This window comes from Panulirus ornatus, chromosome 7 (genome assembly GCF_036320965.1).
Source record: "Panulirus ornatus isolate Po-2019 chromosome 7, ASM3632096v1, whole genome shotgun sequence".
Taxonomy (NCBI): Eukaryota; Metazoa; Arthropoda; class Malacostraca; order Decapoda; family Palinuridae; genus Panulirus; species Panulirus ornatus.
The window spans coordinates 41,071,249-41,091,295 of NC_092230.1; the positions used below are offsets into that span (position 1 = coordinate 41,071,249).

A 20,047-nucleotide genomic window follows, 5' to 3' on the forward strand; every position below is an offset into this window, starting at 1 on the left:
TAGATATGGAATAGGTGGGGTTTCAAAAGGTATGCCCTTGACATTAGTTAGCTATTTTGAATGTTTGACTAAAAGAACCATCGTAGGGAGATGGTGTAAAATCTCTTGTAGTGGAGCCTCAGAGGTGGCAGCAGTGGCAGAAGCCACCCACACTTTGAAAAGCAGGTGGGGTAAGCCCCCCCATTTTGTTTAGACTTGCTTGTATATTACTGCAGTATGCTGCATCGTAGCCTTCAGATCACTGGCTTTTGCTCCAGTGATCCCCCACATTTTAAAAGCTGCTGCCATCTCTGTGTTTACTTGGGATGAGTCTGCCAGGTTTATCTATACCTCATTTATATTAAAGTGGTTTTGAGCATGAGGTTCCATGGAAAACTACAAAGGATACAAAGGATTCTTCATTGTTCATTACATGAGATTTCTACACAATAAAATAAATTTTAGATAAACTGAACCCGAACAAAATTTATTTGCTCTTCTATACTAAAACATAATCAGAGTTTATAATACTATAAACAATTTAAACCCTAGAAAAAATAAAATTTTGTACACAAGCTGTCTTTCACAATTTGTTGAAGGCTGAAAGACTGTCCATCAACATTACAAGGACCTGGACAATCCTAAGTTTTATTCAATTGTGTACATGAAGAATGAATACTCTACAATGGACAGCTTCAAAAAATATATATTTCCCATTACTGCCATCCACCTGAAAATATTACTAATTCTGGCTACATCACAAACCTGACTGACAATGACCAACATATATTCCCAAAATTTCAGGTCAATGCACCTCTTTCACTTGGCTGTCATGCACTAACAGATTACATTTATTTGATGATTAATGTTACAAATCTTGGCAACTTTAATAATTTCTTTTTTGTCAAAACTATGATAAACTTGATTAATGCACAATAGCAACAACAGGCATTGAAAACTTAGTGGTCCACGGAAGATAGTCTAGAGGCTAACAACTTATGGCAGTGAACCAGGTTGACCTTAATCTGGTAGATGAATGGCAGTCCACTTCAAGAAGTGAACTAATAATCCTCTTTTGGAGCATCCAGGTCCCTGTAACCGACCCTGTGGAGAAACAAACATTACAAATGTAGCCTTGGGAAGGGCAGGCACATGAAAGAAAGGAGGTGCACCTGTTAGCTATTAATAACCCATACTTGGTCAAGAAAAATGTAAAAGGGGAAAAGTGACATCAACATTTTTTTTTAAGGCACCGATAGGATCATGAAGAGCACACCACCTTCCTGAGAAATAACAGCACAAGCAATTTAGTACAATTCTTAGGTTTCAGTAAGCTGTTGTGTTACAAAGAAAGTAATATTTCTGTACAACACCTAGAGATCCATAGGTCAAGAACAGTGAAATTATGAAAAACATGTTAAAAATAATTCTGAATTAAAGAAATATTATTTTCTCTAGGCTTTGACTATGTACTGCACTGAGAATGCCTCAGCTATGGCCAAAGTCAGAACCCATCTCTTGGTATCAAATTTGAAGAACTTCATTTAGGATACCCTTATGAAATAACTGAATTTCATCACAATAAATTGAACAATTTAGGTCAAAAGTCACCACATCTTAAAAGTGTTTTCTGGGTTACGGTTTGTTACATATTGTGGGAACAAAACTACCAATACACTGATTCATTATAAGAATGTTACACCTTTAGAAATGAAGTACAGTAGAACCTCATTACCCTGAATAGATTCACTCTCAAGTATTCAGATATGTGAAATTTCATCTTTCTGAAGTGAAGATATTCACGTTGGTTTGAGTGCAAGTCACAGAACATGATTTAACAAAAAGAAAACTTATTCCCATTCAAATATACAAAAATGAAGCCATATATAAAATCCAACATTAAACTGCAGATCTGAGAGGCAACTTACGACCACAAAACAAGAACTAATTCAAAATATGTGGTTTTCCCACCATGTAAGTTTCACACAAGATTACCACTTGATATTCCAAGGGGCAAAATATAAGCAGTGTTCATATGCTGTTAGTCACTATGGTGATTTATGCAAATAAACAAATACAAATGATGTGAAAAAAAAGGAGCATATTATGGAAAAAAAAAAAGTGGTTGTACACAATTGAGTAATAAAATGATACAAGCCACAAATCATATCAACTACAAAACTGTCTAATGCTGTACTTCAGAAACAGGCATAGCGATTATACACAATGCCATAGCATTTATATAACTAACATTTTCCACACCGAATACTTTATAAGACATTACCGGGTGAGATTCTAAGGCACTTAATATGATGATGTTTCACATTTTGGTCTTAAACCCTTAAAGAGAAGCACCCATATTTGTAAGGGCTGCCCTCATTCAAACGGGTAGGTGTGCTTCATAGTTATGAAGAGATGCCGCATGTCAGAAATAACTATGGTTATCGAAAAAAAATTCAAGTTTCCATTACTCACATAAGACAGTAAGGTACTGAGTGTGATCCTGTGAGGATCCTACCCATAATTGTATGGGTTGCCTTTTCTGGCAGTATTTTATATGGGTTGGTGCACTTTGTTGGTATGTAGATGCCTTATGTCACAAGTAACTACATTAGCACTAGAAACGAATCCTTGAGTGCTAGTTAATAATATACCATGATGGGGGTAGGCACGACCTTGGTGCAAGTGCCAAATTCAAATGTATGTTTAGCAACAAATTATGGTTAATCTACCAAATTTGTTTTGTTTTCCTTTTAGCTATTTGTAATATTACTTACGAAGTAATAAGACAAATATCTTTCTCAATTTTCTAATAAGCTTTGGTCCTGGGGACCTCTAAACTTTAACAGAGGAGTCCTTTAAGGGTTAACATGAGTAAGTTCTGTGTAAAATTTAGATTACTCAGTTAAACTCTGGTCCACTTTAAAATACTTTGTTAATCAACATTACTATATCTTAGAGGTATTTTACAATCATTACTAAAGATAATGCAGAAAAAAAAGTCAATACCCAAAAGTTACTGAAAAAAGTCACTCATATCCAAATAAAATCTCTGGGATATGATAGGAATCTGATTTTTTGTCTTCATGCTCATTCAGATAAATAAGGTTCTACTGTATATAGTTTCGGAGGCCACTGTTCAATTCTCTATTTCTCAAATTATTGTAGTATGTGTACACAGTACATGTCAAATGACTGGGGAGGGGGAAGCCACTGGCATCTGATTTAGTTAAATATCCAGAACTCACAATAAAGCTACATTAATGATTTTGATATAAAAACTTCACCTGTTACCAAGAGATGTAACATGAACGGCTACACTAAGACCTTGAAATTGGAACGGTGCGTACAATTGGCAGGCGACGTCAAGGTTAAAAGAGATCTGTATCATCAGGAGCATCCAAATCATGGTATCCAATGACTTCCCGCGGGTCGCCCGACCTAAGGAAACAAAAACCATTACTAGTTGCTAACCATTACTTCCTATGTAATGGTGGTGTGTGTCCAAGATGGAGCTTTTAATTCTTATGAGTCACACACATTTCTTTTCCCAACCCATTATATCACTCTGAAATACTATGTTCAAGATTCGGTACCTACTAATTACATCCAAGTATCCTACTCTGCATACACTTCTCTACTAAGCTGACATTAAAATCATGAAAAGATTTTGTTGAATAATCTATGGTCGAACAAATAGCTTAATTCGCCTGACTATTGAAAGCAATCCCATCGTCAAACTAAAACATATCTATCCATGATAAAACACAAATTGTTTATTATGGACTAAAAAATAGATTTAGGACATTCTAAACAAGCCAATGGATTCTGAATAACCATAAAAGGTTTATCTTAGTGTAAGTACTGTTCAGTAATTGTAAGCACTTAGTTGAGAAAAAAAGGGGCTAATGTAAAAGGACTGGCTTTAGGGGGATTATGGTCAAGAAAGTTGTGGTTAGGTTCACTTAAGTCAGCAAGGTTGGTAGGAGGCACCAGAGACAGTTCCTAAAGGTAATGGCCACCAGGGTCAACAACTAAGCTATGGGCCAACAATGTCAAGAAGTAAAGGAGAGTTGGTGTTTAATCAAATTGAGTTCTGTGCTACCATCTCAAAAATACAAAAAAGTGGGCTATCGTGTGGAATGTACTCGAGTTTTATGTCTTCAGGGAAAAAGGGCAAATGTCGGGGCCTCCCCTTCCCCTACAATTTAGTCAGAGGATGAAATGTATCTCCAATGCACTTTTTGCTTGGTTATAAACCTAAATGCGAATTTTTTGGGAAACTCACACCTAAATCTGAGCAAATCATTATCTCGCATCTCTTATAGACATGATTGACAATTACAGATTTGGCTACACTACAAACGGTATCCTGTACACCTTGAGAAATGATATATTTTCCTTCAGCCTTTACTTCTTGGTATTAGTGTCCTGTTGCCACTCATCAAGTAAATATTAAAATAGTTTTTGCAGGATACACTTATCTTTGTGTATATGAGCAAAACTAATAAAATAGGCTGCTTTTCAACTTTACAAGAACAATTAAAACTGTGGAATATTTTGAATGTCTAGGAAGGATTTTCAGTTCTAAATCTTTTATTTCAGATGTAACTTCATAACAAGATATTACATCATTTCAGACCAGTAAAGTTATATATCTAAACATTATTTTATCTATTTTGCTTTGTTGCTGTCTCCCGCATTTGCGAGGTAGCGCAAGGAAACAGACGAAAGAAATGGCCCAACCCACCCCATCCACATGTATATACATACACGTCCACACACGCAAATATACATACCTATACATCTCAATGTACACATATATATACACACACAGACACATACCTATATACCCATGCACACAATTCACACTGTTATACATCTCAATGTACACATATATATACACACACAGACACATACCTATATACCCATGCACACAATTCACAGTCTGCCTTTATTCATTCCCATCGCCACCTCGCCACACATGGAATACCATTACCCTCCCCCCTCATGTGTGCGAGGTAGCGCTAGGAAAAGACAATAAAGGCTCCATTCGTTCACACTCAGTCTCTAGCTGTCATGCAATAATACCTGAAACCACAGCTCCCTTTCCACATCCAGGCCCCACACAACTTTCCATGGTTTACCCCAGACGCTTCACATGCCCTAATTCAATCCACTGACAGCACGTCAACCCCGGTATACCACATCGATCCAATTCACTCTATTCCTTGCCTGCCTTTCACCCTCCTGCATGTTCAGGCCCCGATCACACAAAATCTTTTTCACTCCATCTTTCCACCTCCAATTTGGTCTCCCACTTCTCCTCGTTCCCTCCACCTACGACACATATATCCTCTTGGTCAATCTTTCCTCACTCATTCTCTCCATGTGCCCAAACCATTTCAGAACACCCTCTTCTGCTCTCTCAACCACGCTCTTTTTATTTCCATACATCTCTCTTACCCTTACATTACTTACTCGATCAAACCACCTCACACCACACATTGTCCTCAAACATCTCATTTCCAGCACGTCCACCCTCCTGCGCACAACTCTATCCATAGCCCACGCCTCGCAACCATACAACATTGCTGGAACCACTATTCCTTCAAACATACCCATTTTTGCTTTCCGAGATAATGTTCTCGACTTCCACACATTCTTCAAGGCTCCCAGGATTTTCGCCCCCTCCCCCACCCTATAATTCACTTCCGCTTCCATGGTTCCATCCGCTGCCAGATCCACTCCCAGATATCTAAAACACTTTACTTCCTCCAGTTTTTCTCCATTCAAACTTACCTCCCAATTGACTTGACCCTCAACCCTACTGTACCTAATAACCTTGCTCTTATTCGCATTTACTCTTAACTTTCTTCTTTCACACACTTTACCAAACTCAGTCACCAGCTTCTGCAGTTTCTCACATGAATCAGCCACCAGCGCTGTATCATCAGCGAACATATACATGAAAAAAGATTTCATTAGTTCAATGTATTTCAACATCCAAAATGAGGAAATGTCATTACAAGATAATCTTTTAACATATGCATGTAAAATATCAACAAAGGGAACAACTGGACGAACAACAGTTTCAAGCACTCTCTCTCTCAAACCCTTGCTAAAACTTTTCACATCTTTCAGGAAAATCTGAGAACCGTTTGGATTTGGCAAAGACAATCCTCGGTATATCATGGCCAAAACATTCTGAATATTTTCTCTTCGTATAAATAACTTGTAAACAAATGTGAAGTTCAAGAGATTACAGAGGAACACAGGAGCATAGAACTGGAAGCATCACAGGATGGCATACTCATAAATCCCAAATTACCTAGGGTCTGACGTGGACATCCCCCCCCCCTCCAAAATCTTACCACAGAACATTAACTCTTTCAGTGTGCAAGTGACTTTTTCAACCTGCTGATGTATGCCAAAAATATGGGGGGAAAAAAAAAAATCAAGTGGACTTAAATGTTTGTGGTTTAGGAAAAACATTATTACTAAGCTAGCCAATACTATATACGCAAGTTATATACATATAGATATTGTAACTTTTTTATTCATGTGATTAGGTGCAGAGAAATTAACAAAACTACTTTCTCTTATGACTTATGAGCTGAGCATTTGTATGAGAAAAAGGCATTATCTACTCTACTGGTCAATTATATATCAGAGCAGCATGTGTGCAGTGAAGGCACAGTGGCAGCCTCCCAACATGGTCAGTAGTGGATTAGTGAGGCCTCCCAGTAGTGCCTGACACTAATCCTTTGTTTGAGTAGCCATCTGTGGCCAGCAAACATCCTATAAGATGTGTTGAATTCAACTTGTGGCAAGAGATCAAGTGTGTTGATGGATGTTCATTACGTCCTAACAAATAACATAAGAGTGACGTCCATAGCAACAAAGGGGTTTTCATGTTAAAATACATCATGATCTACTTGCAAACTACAGTAAGAGATATACAAACACTATAGCTGTAGGGGTGAATGTACTGCTAAAGTACTACTTCGAAAAAGTGGTAAAGCTGATCAGAGATACTACCAAAGAGCAAAGCTTATATTATGTGATTCTGGTTTCTTTCTACATTCTTATGTAAAAGATACATGATTAAGCATTAAGCTAAAGCTAAGGAATCATATGAAAAAAAAAAAAAAAAAATTCACCAAATATTAAAATCATGGACTGTATAAATCATCTGGTGAAAGAAACTAAAGCTCAAGACAAATGTACTGACCATAGATGAGAGATTTGAACTGCCTGATAAAACTGTCATCTGGTAAATTACTGAATTATACCTTACTACCTATCCCACTTCAGTGACGTAGGATTAAGAACAAATGAACACTGGCCTCCATTGCACAAATCCACTCTCCAACAGTTATGTATAATAAATCAAGACCAAACCTTATCATACACAACCAATGCCTTACACTGCTCCGCAGTTTACTATGAATGCTTCCAGTGCCTTGGTTTGGCACCACGATGGTGCATCAACCACCATACGCTACACTGCTTCAATGCATTCTATCTGGAATGTACATCTCATTCTTGTGAATGTGGCCCTGATAAACCCAAAGCCCCATGTACTCTATCCTCTGATCTCCCCTATCCCATAGATTCTCTTTCTCAGCATAACTCTTCACTTACCTTGTCCATCCTCTTTGTCACTATCTCTTTACTTATCTTGTCCATTTGCCCAAACCAATCTAGCATACCCTGATCAGCCCTCTCAATCAAGTTAAGGTAACTAAAACACTAAGTCATTTCTTACAAAAAAAAAAAAAGTGCCTCACACCACACATAATCCTCAAAAACTTATTTCCAGCACAATTAATCTTTCTTTTGTATTTAAGGCCCAAGACTTGTATCAGTACAACATTACCAAGACTACTAAACCTTAAAACATAACTTCCTTTGCCCTTACTAGCACCAAACTTCCCTTCCACATGCTCCTTGCTACCCCAAGGACCTTAGTCCCATTTCTAAACCATGACCCACATTAGCCCCTGTGGTTCCATCCACTGTAAACTCCCAAGTAAGTAAAGCACTACACTTCAACTCGATTTAAACTTAAACTAAAACTCTTTGGTGATTCTCATTAACATGTTTTTGTCTGTGCCTAATTCCAAATTTTCACTCCCAACTGCTGTCAATGACTTCTGAAGTTTCTCTCTATGGTTTGAAACCAGAGCCATGACATCTGTAAAACGGGTACTGATTCACCTGCTATACTCCACCACCTCCAATACAGTATATAGTAAGTCCTGCTCCTTACTCCAAGACCCTTACATTCCACCAAAAACAGATCAAAAAAGCCACAGTGATGTGACATCCTTGACACCCACCCACTTTGCACTAACATCCATCTACACTCCTCTCTCACCACTAGCATACTTGCCTTACTCCCCTGATGAAAACCCCACACTGCATTTAGTACCTTCTCATTTCACATATCAGGTAGCGTCTTCCAAAATGCATCTACCAACCCCATTAAACACTTTTGCCATACCCATAACTGCCATGCAGAAGTCAGGCTCTTCAATCGAACATCTGGTCCATACACCCTCTACCTCTCCATAAATCATTCTCTCAATCAGCAGTCTTCCATAAATCTAATTACATTTACTCAAGTTGAGTTATATCTCTTTAGTATGAACATTCATTTCTGTCCTCCTTGCCTTTAGACAAGAGCACTATACATACAATCCTCGGAAACCTCACTTTAGTCCATTCACATGCTAAACAACCTGACTAACCAATCAACAACATTTCCCCCCCCCCTTTCTTGATAAACTCAACAGCAATCTCATCCTCTCCAGATGCTCTCCCATATTTCATTTACCACTTGGTTTACACTTCCTCCTCTGCCTTCACTATTCCATCTGCCATATCTCCTTCCATATGCCATCACACCTAATGCCCACCCCCTATTATCAAATACACATATCTATCCTTCAGAATACTCAATTCATCTCTTTCAAATCTTTCTTGGTTAATACTTCTCCCTCCACTCTCCTCACTGTCATCCCCACTTGTTATCATTTCCAACTTTCAAAATCTTTTCTTATTCTCAAGTGACACTCACTCCCTCAATCTCTTGATTCCACTTTCCACCTTCACATACCTTCTCATAACCTCTTGCCTCTTTCTCTTGCACTCCTCCCAACCAATTGCATTTCTTTCTTTATGATAGCTACCAATAAACCTCAATTCTCTTTCACTAGTGATTTAACTTTCTAATTCCCTAGGTCAATATCCCACTCCTTTTCTACTCTCCTTATGCCATTCTTCTTTCAATCACTCTATTCAACTATGCACACACGCCACTTTTCTATGCTCTTTCATTCACCACTTCTTTCACTCAAAAGTTCTTTGTTAATCAACTTTCCTGTCTCAAAGGGGCCTGCACTTCCCTGCACTGACCCAGACACTGGGCTAGACCACAGGTCAAATCCAAACACCTCACAATCATAAATTTTTCCATAACACGAGGATGGTGCCTGACCAATTTTCTCTAGCTTTTAAGCTAAGTGGTGCCATTAGCCCTAATCCAGGATCATTAGAGTCAACTTCTCCATAATGCCAAACTCCCATCATCAAAGAGCATTACTCCATCAGATACTCCATCTGCTTCCAGTGGTATCACCTCCAATGCACATCACCTGCACTCCACAAAGGACTACTCACAATTGTGGATATGCAACAACCACTCATAAAAAATACCCAATGCACCCTCCAAAACCATCAACAAATACCCCACAAGCAACAGCATAAAACATATAATCCCACTACCCAACAAAACCCCATTTATGTGCTAAACATTGGATATTTCAACATCAGTTGCATCAAAAAGCTCATGAAAGTGCTTAACTTTTATGAAGAACAAAAAGTAAATACAGGTCTTATCCAAAAAAGAAGACTTGTACTATGATCCCTCCACTGACTTTTCTATAAACTACTCAACAAGCAACAAAGATGAGGAAAACTCATAAAACTTGTATACCACAACATTCCTCTCTGACTACACTCAGAATATATAACACATACTGAAAATAACATCCTTGAAATATAATCAATGAAAATGGAAGAACAAAAAATGGCTTATTATCCTGATGGCATCTGTTTCCTTTATGTTTAATATTCAGTAGTTTTTCATCTTCTTGGAAGCATGCATTGGGACATTACCAAACTAAGAAGGGTGAAATTTTTAATCCCTCTAGCTATCATCCTGATACTTTGATATCTACTAATTCCAGTCTTTGAATCCCTCCTGAACTTTAATATCCTTATGCATCTTAAATCTCACAGTCTTCTCTCTGATCACCAGTATGGCTTCTGTGAGGTAAGATCCACTCATGATATTCTTTTCTATCTTCCTAAAGTCTGGTCACCATCCCTGAAAGATTTTAGGGAATCCTGTGTAGTTGCCCTCGACATGTCCAAAGTTTTTGACAGGACGTGCTATTGGGGGTCTCATCTCTCAGCTCCCTTCGCTCATTTTGCTCCTTCATATTAGCTTCTTCTCTAGCCAATCTATTTCCATGGTTGTTGAAGGATTAGCCTCTCCCCCTTCTCTCTCAACAAAGTGTCCCTCAAGGTTCTGTCCTGTCTCCTATACTTTTTCTCCTTTTTATCAATGATTTCCTTTCTTACACAAATAACCAAATACACTCGTATGCTGATGACACAACTATAAATTCCTTCATATCCTGCAATTATGCTCCCCCCTCTCATTCAATTTACATCTCACCTCCACACAACTTCCTTTATAAACTCAAGACTTGGACAGGATATCTCAGGGGGTAGACAAATCTGTTTAAGTTTAATTCCCCCAAGACCCAACTTCTAACCACTTCTATTGAAAATTCCAAACAACTTTCCTTTCTCCTTATGGTTCTGTAATTCCATCTCTTGCCTCAATGAACATACTTCATATCACTGAAACATCCAATAAATCTTGGAAATGCTACAATACAAAAACAGCCAAGACTGCCTCTAAAAAATTGGGAGTCCTGTTTAGATATTGTAGTTTCTTTTTTTCCAAACATTTGCTCTGTTTATAGAAAGGGTTGATCTGTCCTTGCACGGAGGACTGCTCTCACATCTGGGGTGGCTCTAGCTCTGCATCGTTACTTGACAGAGTTGAGAAGAAACTGGCCCAACTTATAAACTTTCCTAGGCTAACTTCAAAACCTGACCCCACCCCCTTTTTTGCCCTAAGCTGCAATGATGGATCGCTTTCCTTTTTCTGTTGATATTACTTTGGTTTTTGCTCCTGATAACTGGCTGCTTGTGTGCCCCCACCATGCGTTATACCATGCAATACTCAGGAAGCTGCTGCATCACATGATTACTGTGCACCTGTTGGAAACTCAAGGGTGGCCTGTTTTGAAAAGTTTCTTTTCCTACATCTTGAAACTTTGGACAATCAAAGTCTGGCCTTAATTTCAAATTTTGTTTGTGACTGGAGAGAGAAAAAAAAGTGCTACACCATAACATGTACCCTCCCTCACACTTTCCCCAACCTGACCAACAAGCCTAACACCTATGTAGAGCTTTCAATGTCTACCATCCTGTATAGCTCAACATTCACACCCCACACCCAAGATGCCCAAGGTGAACTACACCACATCTTCCCAAATGATAATCTATGCAACCAGCAAACCAGACTCCCAACCCATCACCCTCAGCAGCCGACCCTATAAGACATACGTTTTTGCAGAAATACACTGCACACAAGGGCCACCTGGAACACACTCCATGGCCTCTACCCTTACACTTTCCCACCCTGATAACTTCACCTAATATCCCCAACCCCACCACACACACACAAAATCTTGTAGAGGTGATGGTGAAGACTTGGAGAGGTTCTTGGAAACGAGGAAACATTGTCAGTGAGAAGACAGTGGTAAGAGTAAAAGAGCTAAGAAAATAGATTTGTGTGAGGAAATACTAGTAGAAATTGAGTGTGGAATGGCAAAAGGTGATAGTAAATAAAGCAAGGAAAGGAAGGGAGGAATGGGAAGTATTTAGGGAAACAGTGCTGGCATGTGTGAGATGCATGTGGTGTATGTATGGTGGGAGATGGGCAGATTAGAAACAGTAGTGATTGGTGGGATGAAGCAAGTTGCCAGTGAAAGTGAAAATAGAGGCCCTTGGGTAGTACTTACAGCGAACGAACACAAATTACTGGGGGATGTATGAGAGAAGCCAAGAGGTCAAAAGGAAGGTGCAGGGATGGAAAAAGAGGGGAAATTAGTTACAGTATCAGTAAACTTGAGGGAGAACAAGATGATGTTTTGGAAAGAGATTAATAATGCATGAAAAACAAAAAACAAATAGAAACACTGATGAAGGGGGAAAAGGGTGAAGAAGTAAAAGGTAGTAATCAAGTGAGGATGAGATGAAGTGAGTATTTTGGAGGACTGTTGAATATGTTTGATGATTGGGGAGCCCCACAGACCTTTCCATGGTTTACCCCAGACACTTGATATGACCTGGTTCAGTCCACTGAAAGCATGATGAACCCACTATACCACATCATTCCAACTCACTTTACCCCATGTATGCCCTTCCCACTCCTGCATGTTCAGGCCCACCACTGTTCGAAATCTTTATCACTCCAATTAAGTCTCCCTGTTTCATCCACTTCTGACACATATATCCTCTTCAGCTCTCTCAGCCACACCTCTCTCTTATCCTATCATCACTTAATCAAACCACCTCACACCACATGTTATCCTCAAACATTTCATCTACCCTCCTCCATACAGCCCCAGCTACAGCCCATAACTTGCACCCATATAATATTGTTGGAATACTAATACCTCAAACATTCAACATTTTTGCCATCCCAGATAATGTGCCCTACTTATACTTCCATAACATTCATTCCCTCACCCACCATCCTGACTCAATTACACTCCCACGATTCCATTCACTGTAATGTTCAATCCTGGTTAACTAAAGCATTTCACTTCCTCCAAGTTTTCTCCTTTCAAACCCACACCTCAACCAACTGTCCACTCATGTACACATATATATATACAAGGAAGAAACATTGCTAGGACACTATTGGTAAACAATCTACTCGAATGGAGGTCAGGTTGGTGCATTCAAATCTGGCAACATGCATATCAAAATTTTTATCTTATGGATAAAAAGTGGAACTATTTAAGAATTTTTCTACAATAAAGCTATCCAACCTGTATAGACCTTTACTAATATTAATGTTACAATTCTTGTGTATTCAGTAATAAAGATTTAAAGATACTTCTGGTAAAGGAGTAAATAATAATGCCAACTCCTTTAGTATGAGAAATATCACTGAATCTTCTATTATTAAACACACAAAGAACTGTAACGATATTAGTAAAGGTCTATACAAATTGAATTGCTTTATTGTTGATAAAATTTGAAAACAGTTCCCTTTCTTGTCCACATGATAAAATTTTACGACAGGTATGTTGCCAGACGCGAATGCACCAACATGAACACCACCATCCAGTGATGCTTGTTTACCTAGCTACGTCTCTTCCTTGTAGAGGTTGTGACCCTCTAATCTGGCGCTCTGTGATATGGTAACTCCCAGGGTCCGGCACGTTTTGTATCTGCTGCCATTAGTTTGTGGATCTGCCACCAGTGTGTTGCCATTAGCAGTGCCAAGGTGACAAAATCTGTTTACACTGCAGCTGAGCTAATTAACAGTCCTATTAATATCTTATATAAATTTTTTTGCTGAAAATGAAAGCCAGAAAATGTTAAAGTTTTGGAAAACTTTGACAATTGGCAGAGTACTGAATTGGACAGTGCACTCATAAAGTACTTCAAGCTCCAACATATTGAAGGTGTAAGCATTTCTGTGGAGATGCTTACTGAGCGGGCCAAAATTTTTCAAAGAACTGAGGCTACACTATGGCTGAGAATGTTCACAACGATGGTTACACAAGTTGAAGTGGAGACACAAAATTTCATCCCATAGCGTATGCAGAGAAAAGCGTAGTGCAGACATGGAGGCTTGCAGTGTAAGGTCGTATTAAAAGAATTGATAAAAACTCTATTTCTCTATCAAACAACCAACAGCAATACATAAAAGGCGAAGAAAGCATATGAGCTGACTGCCTGGCTAGGATTGATGCATCATGGGCTGGCTGTCTTGATGATGACAATATAACAATATTAACAAGAATCAACTAAAACCAACTACCAATCTATGGTCACTTGTTACATTAACCAATTGTCACAAAGCTGCGACAAAGTTTGTGGATGAATTTGCACAGTTAGAGGCAGTGGAAAACTTAGCTCCAGAACAAGCATATAATGCTAATGAATCTGCCCTGTATTAGCATTGTATGCCATGAAAAAAACCTGGCCCAAGATATTGAAGTCTCCATCTGGGGATACTTCTAATGTAAACTGATGTAACAATAAAAACCTTGTTTGCAAGATTTGATGATTGCATTATTTCTTATTCTAAGCATTGTTCTACCTTTGATAACTGAGGAATATGTATGTGGAATGAGCTGGCAAGACTAAGGGTTGAGAATATGTTTACATAGGGGGTTCCCTTAAGGATCAATTTCTGCTTTCTGGCATTTTCTGTAGTTTGGTAATGGCCAGGTACCAAGGTTGCCAGATTCAAGAGGTTCAACTCGTATATCAACTGACATATTTTTCTTTCTTGTATCTCCCGATGATGTGATCATTACACGAAAGTGCACTTGGGAACTTATCGTATTTCTTTTCTAATTGATTAGAAGGAATATACATATAAATAATTATTTTCATACATATCCGCCACTTTCCGCATTAGCAAGGTAGTATCAGGAACAGAGGATTGAGCCTTAGACATATCCGCCACTTCCCCTATTAGCAAAGTAGCATCAGGAACAGAGGATTGAGCCTTAGAGGGCAAATCCTCACATGGTCCCCTTCTCTGTTCCTTTTGGAGAAGTAAATACTGGAGGGGAGGAGTTCCAGCCCCCCACTCCCAACCCTTTAAGTTGCCTTCTGAGATGAGCAGGGAATATGTGGGAAGGCTCCAGTCACAGACAAAAGTCCACAACAAGACCAGGCCTTAATTGAAATATATAACGAATAATGAAAAAGAAAAGACAAGGGAAATTATTTTTGAATTTTGAAGGAAGTGAAAAACCCATCGAACACATGTCCCTCTGTTAAAATCAGGTCTTTCTAATCACCAATCCTTTTTCAGCACTTAACTCCACAAGTAGTTCAACAATTTCCAATCATAACACTGTACTATGCCATAAAATAAACAGCCATGGTGACATCACATATCCTTGCTGCAGACACACTTTCATTCATAACATTGTACTCTGCCATAAAATAAACAGCCATGGTGATATCACATATCCTTGCTGTAGAAACAATCTGAAACCACTCACCCTCCTCTCTACCTATTTACATACGTATGTAGCCCCCCATATTATGAAAATGGTGTGTTCTTGAAAAAGTATCCTTTTCATAAACTTCCATAACACAAATCACTTTTTCTCATGTACTTCCATATTTCAAGTGAGTTTTAAGTGAAGATGCATTCATGCAAAAATCTTTTTCGGTCAACGAATGTGACAAAACACATAAATGGAGATATACATTCTCAAACATATGCTATGTACAGTTTTGATAGTTTTATAATTTCAGTCACCACAAACAATAAGTACACAAAAATACGCAAGTTTTACTCACCAGAGATGTAACCGAGTGGCGCATGAGGTGGTGGTAGCAGCTGGGTGCTTTATCTTCAAAAGCTTACCAATATATTTGCCATACTGTTATTGAAATATTGCTAATTTGAATTACCACTGGAAAATTGTACTTTAGGAAAACAAGAAGCCTGTAAGCGTGGAAAACTTTGGCAGGCAGCAAAGGTGGCACACACCACGATAGATAGAATCAACAAGCATGTGATGAATGATGTCTGGGTTGCTGTGTACCATAAAGTATGAATAATGTGATGAGTGAAGTGGTTATCGGAGTTTGGACAAAACAAAGCCTATGTTTATCTTCGAAAGATTACTGATAAATTTACCGCAATGTTACTGAGACACTGCTTACATGAGTTCTTAAAATGGAATTGTGGAAAAAAAAAATGAATAAGAGCAAGGTTATTAGGTTTGGTAGGGTTGAGGGACAAGTTAATTGGGAAGTAAGTCTGAATGGAGAAAAACTTGAGGAAGTGAAGGGTTTTAGATATCTGGGAGTGAATTTAGCAGCAGATGGAACCATGGAAGCAGAAGTGAGTCACAGGGTGGGGTAGGGTCCGAAGGGCCTCAGAGCACTGAAGAATAAGTGGAAGGTGCGAATGTTATCTTGAAGCAAAAATGGGTATGTTTGAAGGAATAGTGGTTTCAACAATGTTATACGGTTGCAAGGCATGGGCCATAGATAGGGTTATGCGGAGGAGGGTGGATGCATTGGAAATGAAATGGTTGAGGACAGTAGGATGTGTGAGGTGGTTCGATCAAGTAAGTAAAAAAAAAGGGTAAGAGAGGTGTGGTAATAAAAAGAGAGTGGTCGAGAGAGCAGAAGAGGATGCGCTAAAATGGTCTGGTCACATGGAGAGAATGAGTGAGGAAAGATTGACAAAAAGGATATATGTGTCAGAGGTGGAGGGAACGAGGAGAAGTGGGAGACCAAATTGGAGGTGGAAGGATGGGGTGAAAAAGATTTTGAGCGATCGGGGCCTGAACATAGAGGAGGATGAAAGGCGTGCAAGGAATTGAGTGAATTGGAACGATGTGGTATACCTGGGTGAACATGCCGTCAGTGGATTGAACCAGGGCATGTGAAGCGTCTGGGGTAAACCATGGAAAGTTTTGTGGGGCCTGGAGGTGCAAAGGGAGCTGTGTTTTCAGTGCATTAGACATGACAGCAAGAGACTGAGTGTGAATGAATGTGGCCTTTTTCTAGTGCTACCCTGTGCGTGTGCAGGCGACAGCACACGCGCAGGGGGTGGTGTGTGTGTGTGTGTGTGTGTGTGTGTGTGTGTGTGTGTGTGTGTGAGAGAGAGAGAGAGAGAGAGAGAGAGAGAGCTATTTCATGTGCGGTGGGGTGGCGACAGGAATGGATGAAGGCAGCAAGTATATGTACATGTGTATATAAGTATATGTTGGTGTATGTTTATGTATGTATACATTGAAATGTATAGTTATGTATAAGTGCGTGCGTTTATGTGTATACACATATATGTGGGTGGGTTGGGCCATTCTTTCATCTGTTTCATTGCGCTACCTTGCTAACGCGGGATACAGTGATTAAATAAAATAAATAAAAACAAAATATATATATAGCTGGGGAGGAAGCAGTGTTCTTTGGTGAGAAGCAAAGGTGGTGTGCACTGCTCTGCACACACCAAGTTAAACAAAAAGGAAAAATGACTTTGACTTCTGTATAATACCTGTATTACCTTTTAGTTCTTGCTAAGTCACACTGATGAAACTGGTATGCCAAAAGTGTGTAAAGTAAAAATTTTGAGACTCTGGTTGGTGACCTGGAACCAGTGAGTCACCAGCAGATGATGTAACTTTCATGCATATCTGTAACACGTGTATTCTGTCTACAACTGCATTAGGCAGTGATCTCTGCTGACTGATGTTTTCCACCCCGCATGAAAAATCCTCGTTATGGGGCCCAAAACATGTTCAATACAAATGTTTCATCTGATAAAATTTGCATGTATTTGTAAATGGTTGAGTCTTGTTCACTTCAGTGGTTTTGGGCCCCTGAATAACTAAGGTCAACCGTTATGTGACGTATATGATAAATAAAGGATATTTTGGTCAAAGATCTCTGTTTAACAGTTACTTGAGATCGCCAGTTACTTGAATATATATACATATGGTACTACTGGCACTTGGGAGCCTCTTTGCAGACATCCAAAGGAGAAATACTCTGCAGTGTATGGAAAAATCTTGGAGTAGAACAGCTAGACACAAAAGCAGACTTGTAACTGATGCCCTGGCTGATCCAAACTCAAGCCTGCTACCTATATCAATGACATGATTGCCCCAGCAAATGAAATCTAAATTTCTAACGAATTACAACTTTGGCCACTTTTTTTCAATATGTATAAAATAATTTTCTGCAAGGGCAAACTTACACTCTGTAATGCATATCTACCAGTAGATTTACAATTTCCGTAAAAGCAAATTTCTGTAACCCATATGTCCATAATGTGAAGGTCCTATGAATCTAGCATTCAATTTCTTCTATAAAATACATAAAGAAGGTATCAGAAAATTTTTCTAGTAGAATACTTTACAATGATGAAAAGAAGTATAACATGGGAACTATAAACTAGCTGGGTGTTGCCGGACACTGCATGCATTTAGTTACACTCAATCAACTGAAAATTTACCTGTCAAAATTTTCTTATTATCTATGAACAAAAGTAATATAATCTCAAAGAGCTGCTCATTTTGAAAGATTACGTAATCTCCCTGATACTGATTGTAGTGCAGCCTTAGAGTTGATAAAGCCCTGAAAAAGGGTTCCTGAGAATACATAATACACTAAACATTAACTCACCAGACTCCAGACTCTGCCTGCTTCAGGTGACACTCAACTGAAATGCCACCTCTGGCAAAGTTTCTTTATTGTTAACTAACAAAAGGACCTCCATGGTGCACTGGTTAGCATTCCTGACCATGAAGCATTCATGGGCTGCCCAAGGTCAAGCAAATAGGTTTGAATCCTGGTTGTAACAGCTGTTCCACAGTCAACCCAGCTAGCTGTTCATCCACCCTTGGGGGTTGGTCAATAAAATAGGTACATGTATGTATGTATGTATGTATGTATGTATGTATGTATGTATGTATGTATGTATGTATGTATGTACGTATGTATGTACGTACGTACGTACGTATGTATGTATGTATGTATGTATGTATGTATGTATGTATGTATGTATGTATGTATGTACGTACGTACGTATGTATGTACAGAGCATCAGACTGGGCAAGAGCAGTGTGGTTTCAGAAGTGGTAGAGGATTGTGTGGATCAGGTGTTTGCTTTGAAGAATGTGTGTGAAAAATACTAAGAAAAACACATGGATTTGTATGTAGCATTTATAGATCTGGAGAGGGCATATGATAGAGTTGATAGAGATGCTTTGTGGGGGGTATTAAGAGTATATGGTGTGGGAGGTATGTTGCTAGAAGCAGTGAAAAGTTTTTATCAAGGATATAAGGCATGTGTATGAGTAGGAAGAGAGGAAAGTCATTGGTTACCAGTGAATGTTGGTTTGCAGCAGGGGTGTGTGATGTTTCCATGGTTGTTCAATTTGTTTATGGGTGGGGTTGTTAGGGAGGTGAATGCAAGAGTTTTGGAGAGAGGGGCAAGTATGCATGAGAGGGCTTGGGAAGTGAGTCAGTTGTTGTTCGCCGATGATACAGTGCTGGTGGCTGATTCATGTGAGAAACTGCAGAAGCTGGTGACTGAGTTCGGTAAAGTGTGTGAAAGAAGAAAGCTGAGAGTAAATGTGAAGAAGAGCAAGGTTCAGTAGGGTTGAGGGACAAGTTAATTGGGAAGTAAGTTTGAATGGAGAAAAACTGGAGAAAGTGAAGTGGTTTAGATATCTGAGAGTGGATTTGGCAGCGGATGGAACCAAGGAAGCTGAAGTAAGTCACAGGGTGGGGGAGGGGTTGAAGGTTCTGGGAGCATTGAAGAATGTGTGGAAGGTGAGAACATTATCTCAAGAGAGCAAAAATGGGTATGTTTAAAGGAATAGTGGTTGCAACAATGTTATATGGTTGCGAGGCATGGGCCATAGATAGGGTTATGCGGAGGAGGGTGGATATGTTGGAAACGAAATGTTTGAGGACAATATGTGATGTGAGGTGGTTTGATCGAGTAAGTAATGAAAGGGTAAGGGAGATGTGTGGTAATAAAAAGTGTGGTTGAGAGAGCAGTAGAGGGTGTATTGAAATGGTTTGGTCACATGGAGAGAATGGGTGAGGAAAGATTGACAAAGGGGATATATGTGTCAGAAGTGGAGAGAACAAGAAGTGGGAGACCAAATTCGTGGTAGAAGGATGGAGTGAA

At 39.1% G+C, this 20,047-nt stretch overlaps 1 protein-coding gene across 15 annotated transcripts in view; it reads right to left on the reverse strand.

Annotated features, from left to right (window-relative positions):
* Nucleotides 1–383: 383 nt before the first annotated feature.
* The window catches only part of Ars2 (arsenic resistance protein 2), a 74,135-nt gene continuing 54,471 nt past the window's right edge, over nt 384–20,047 (reverse strand). For 9 of the 15 annotated variants that reach the window (XM_071663573.1, XM_071663574.1, XM_071663581.1 and 6 more), the window contains 2 exons: nt 3,330–3,420; nt 384–1,083 (listed from right to left, as the gene is read on the reverse strand). In XM_071663573.1, coding sequence (XP_071519674.1) covers nt 3,351–3,420 — 70 coding nt within the window. In that variant the 3' untranslated portion in view covers nt 384–1,083; nt 3,330–3,350. The remainder of the gene's footprint in view (nt 1,084–3,329; nt 3,421–20,047) is intronic. The other 6 variants (XM_071663582.1, XM_071663585.1, XM_071663584.1 and 3 more) reach the window with 1 other exon arrangement.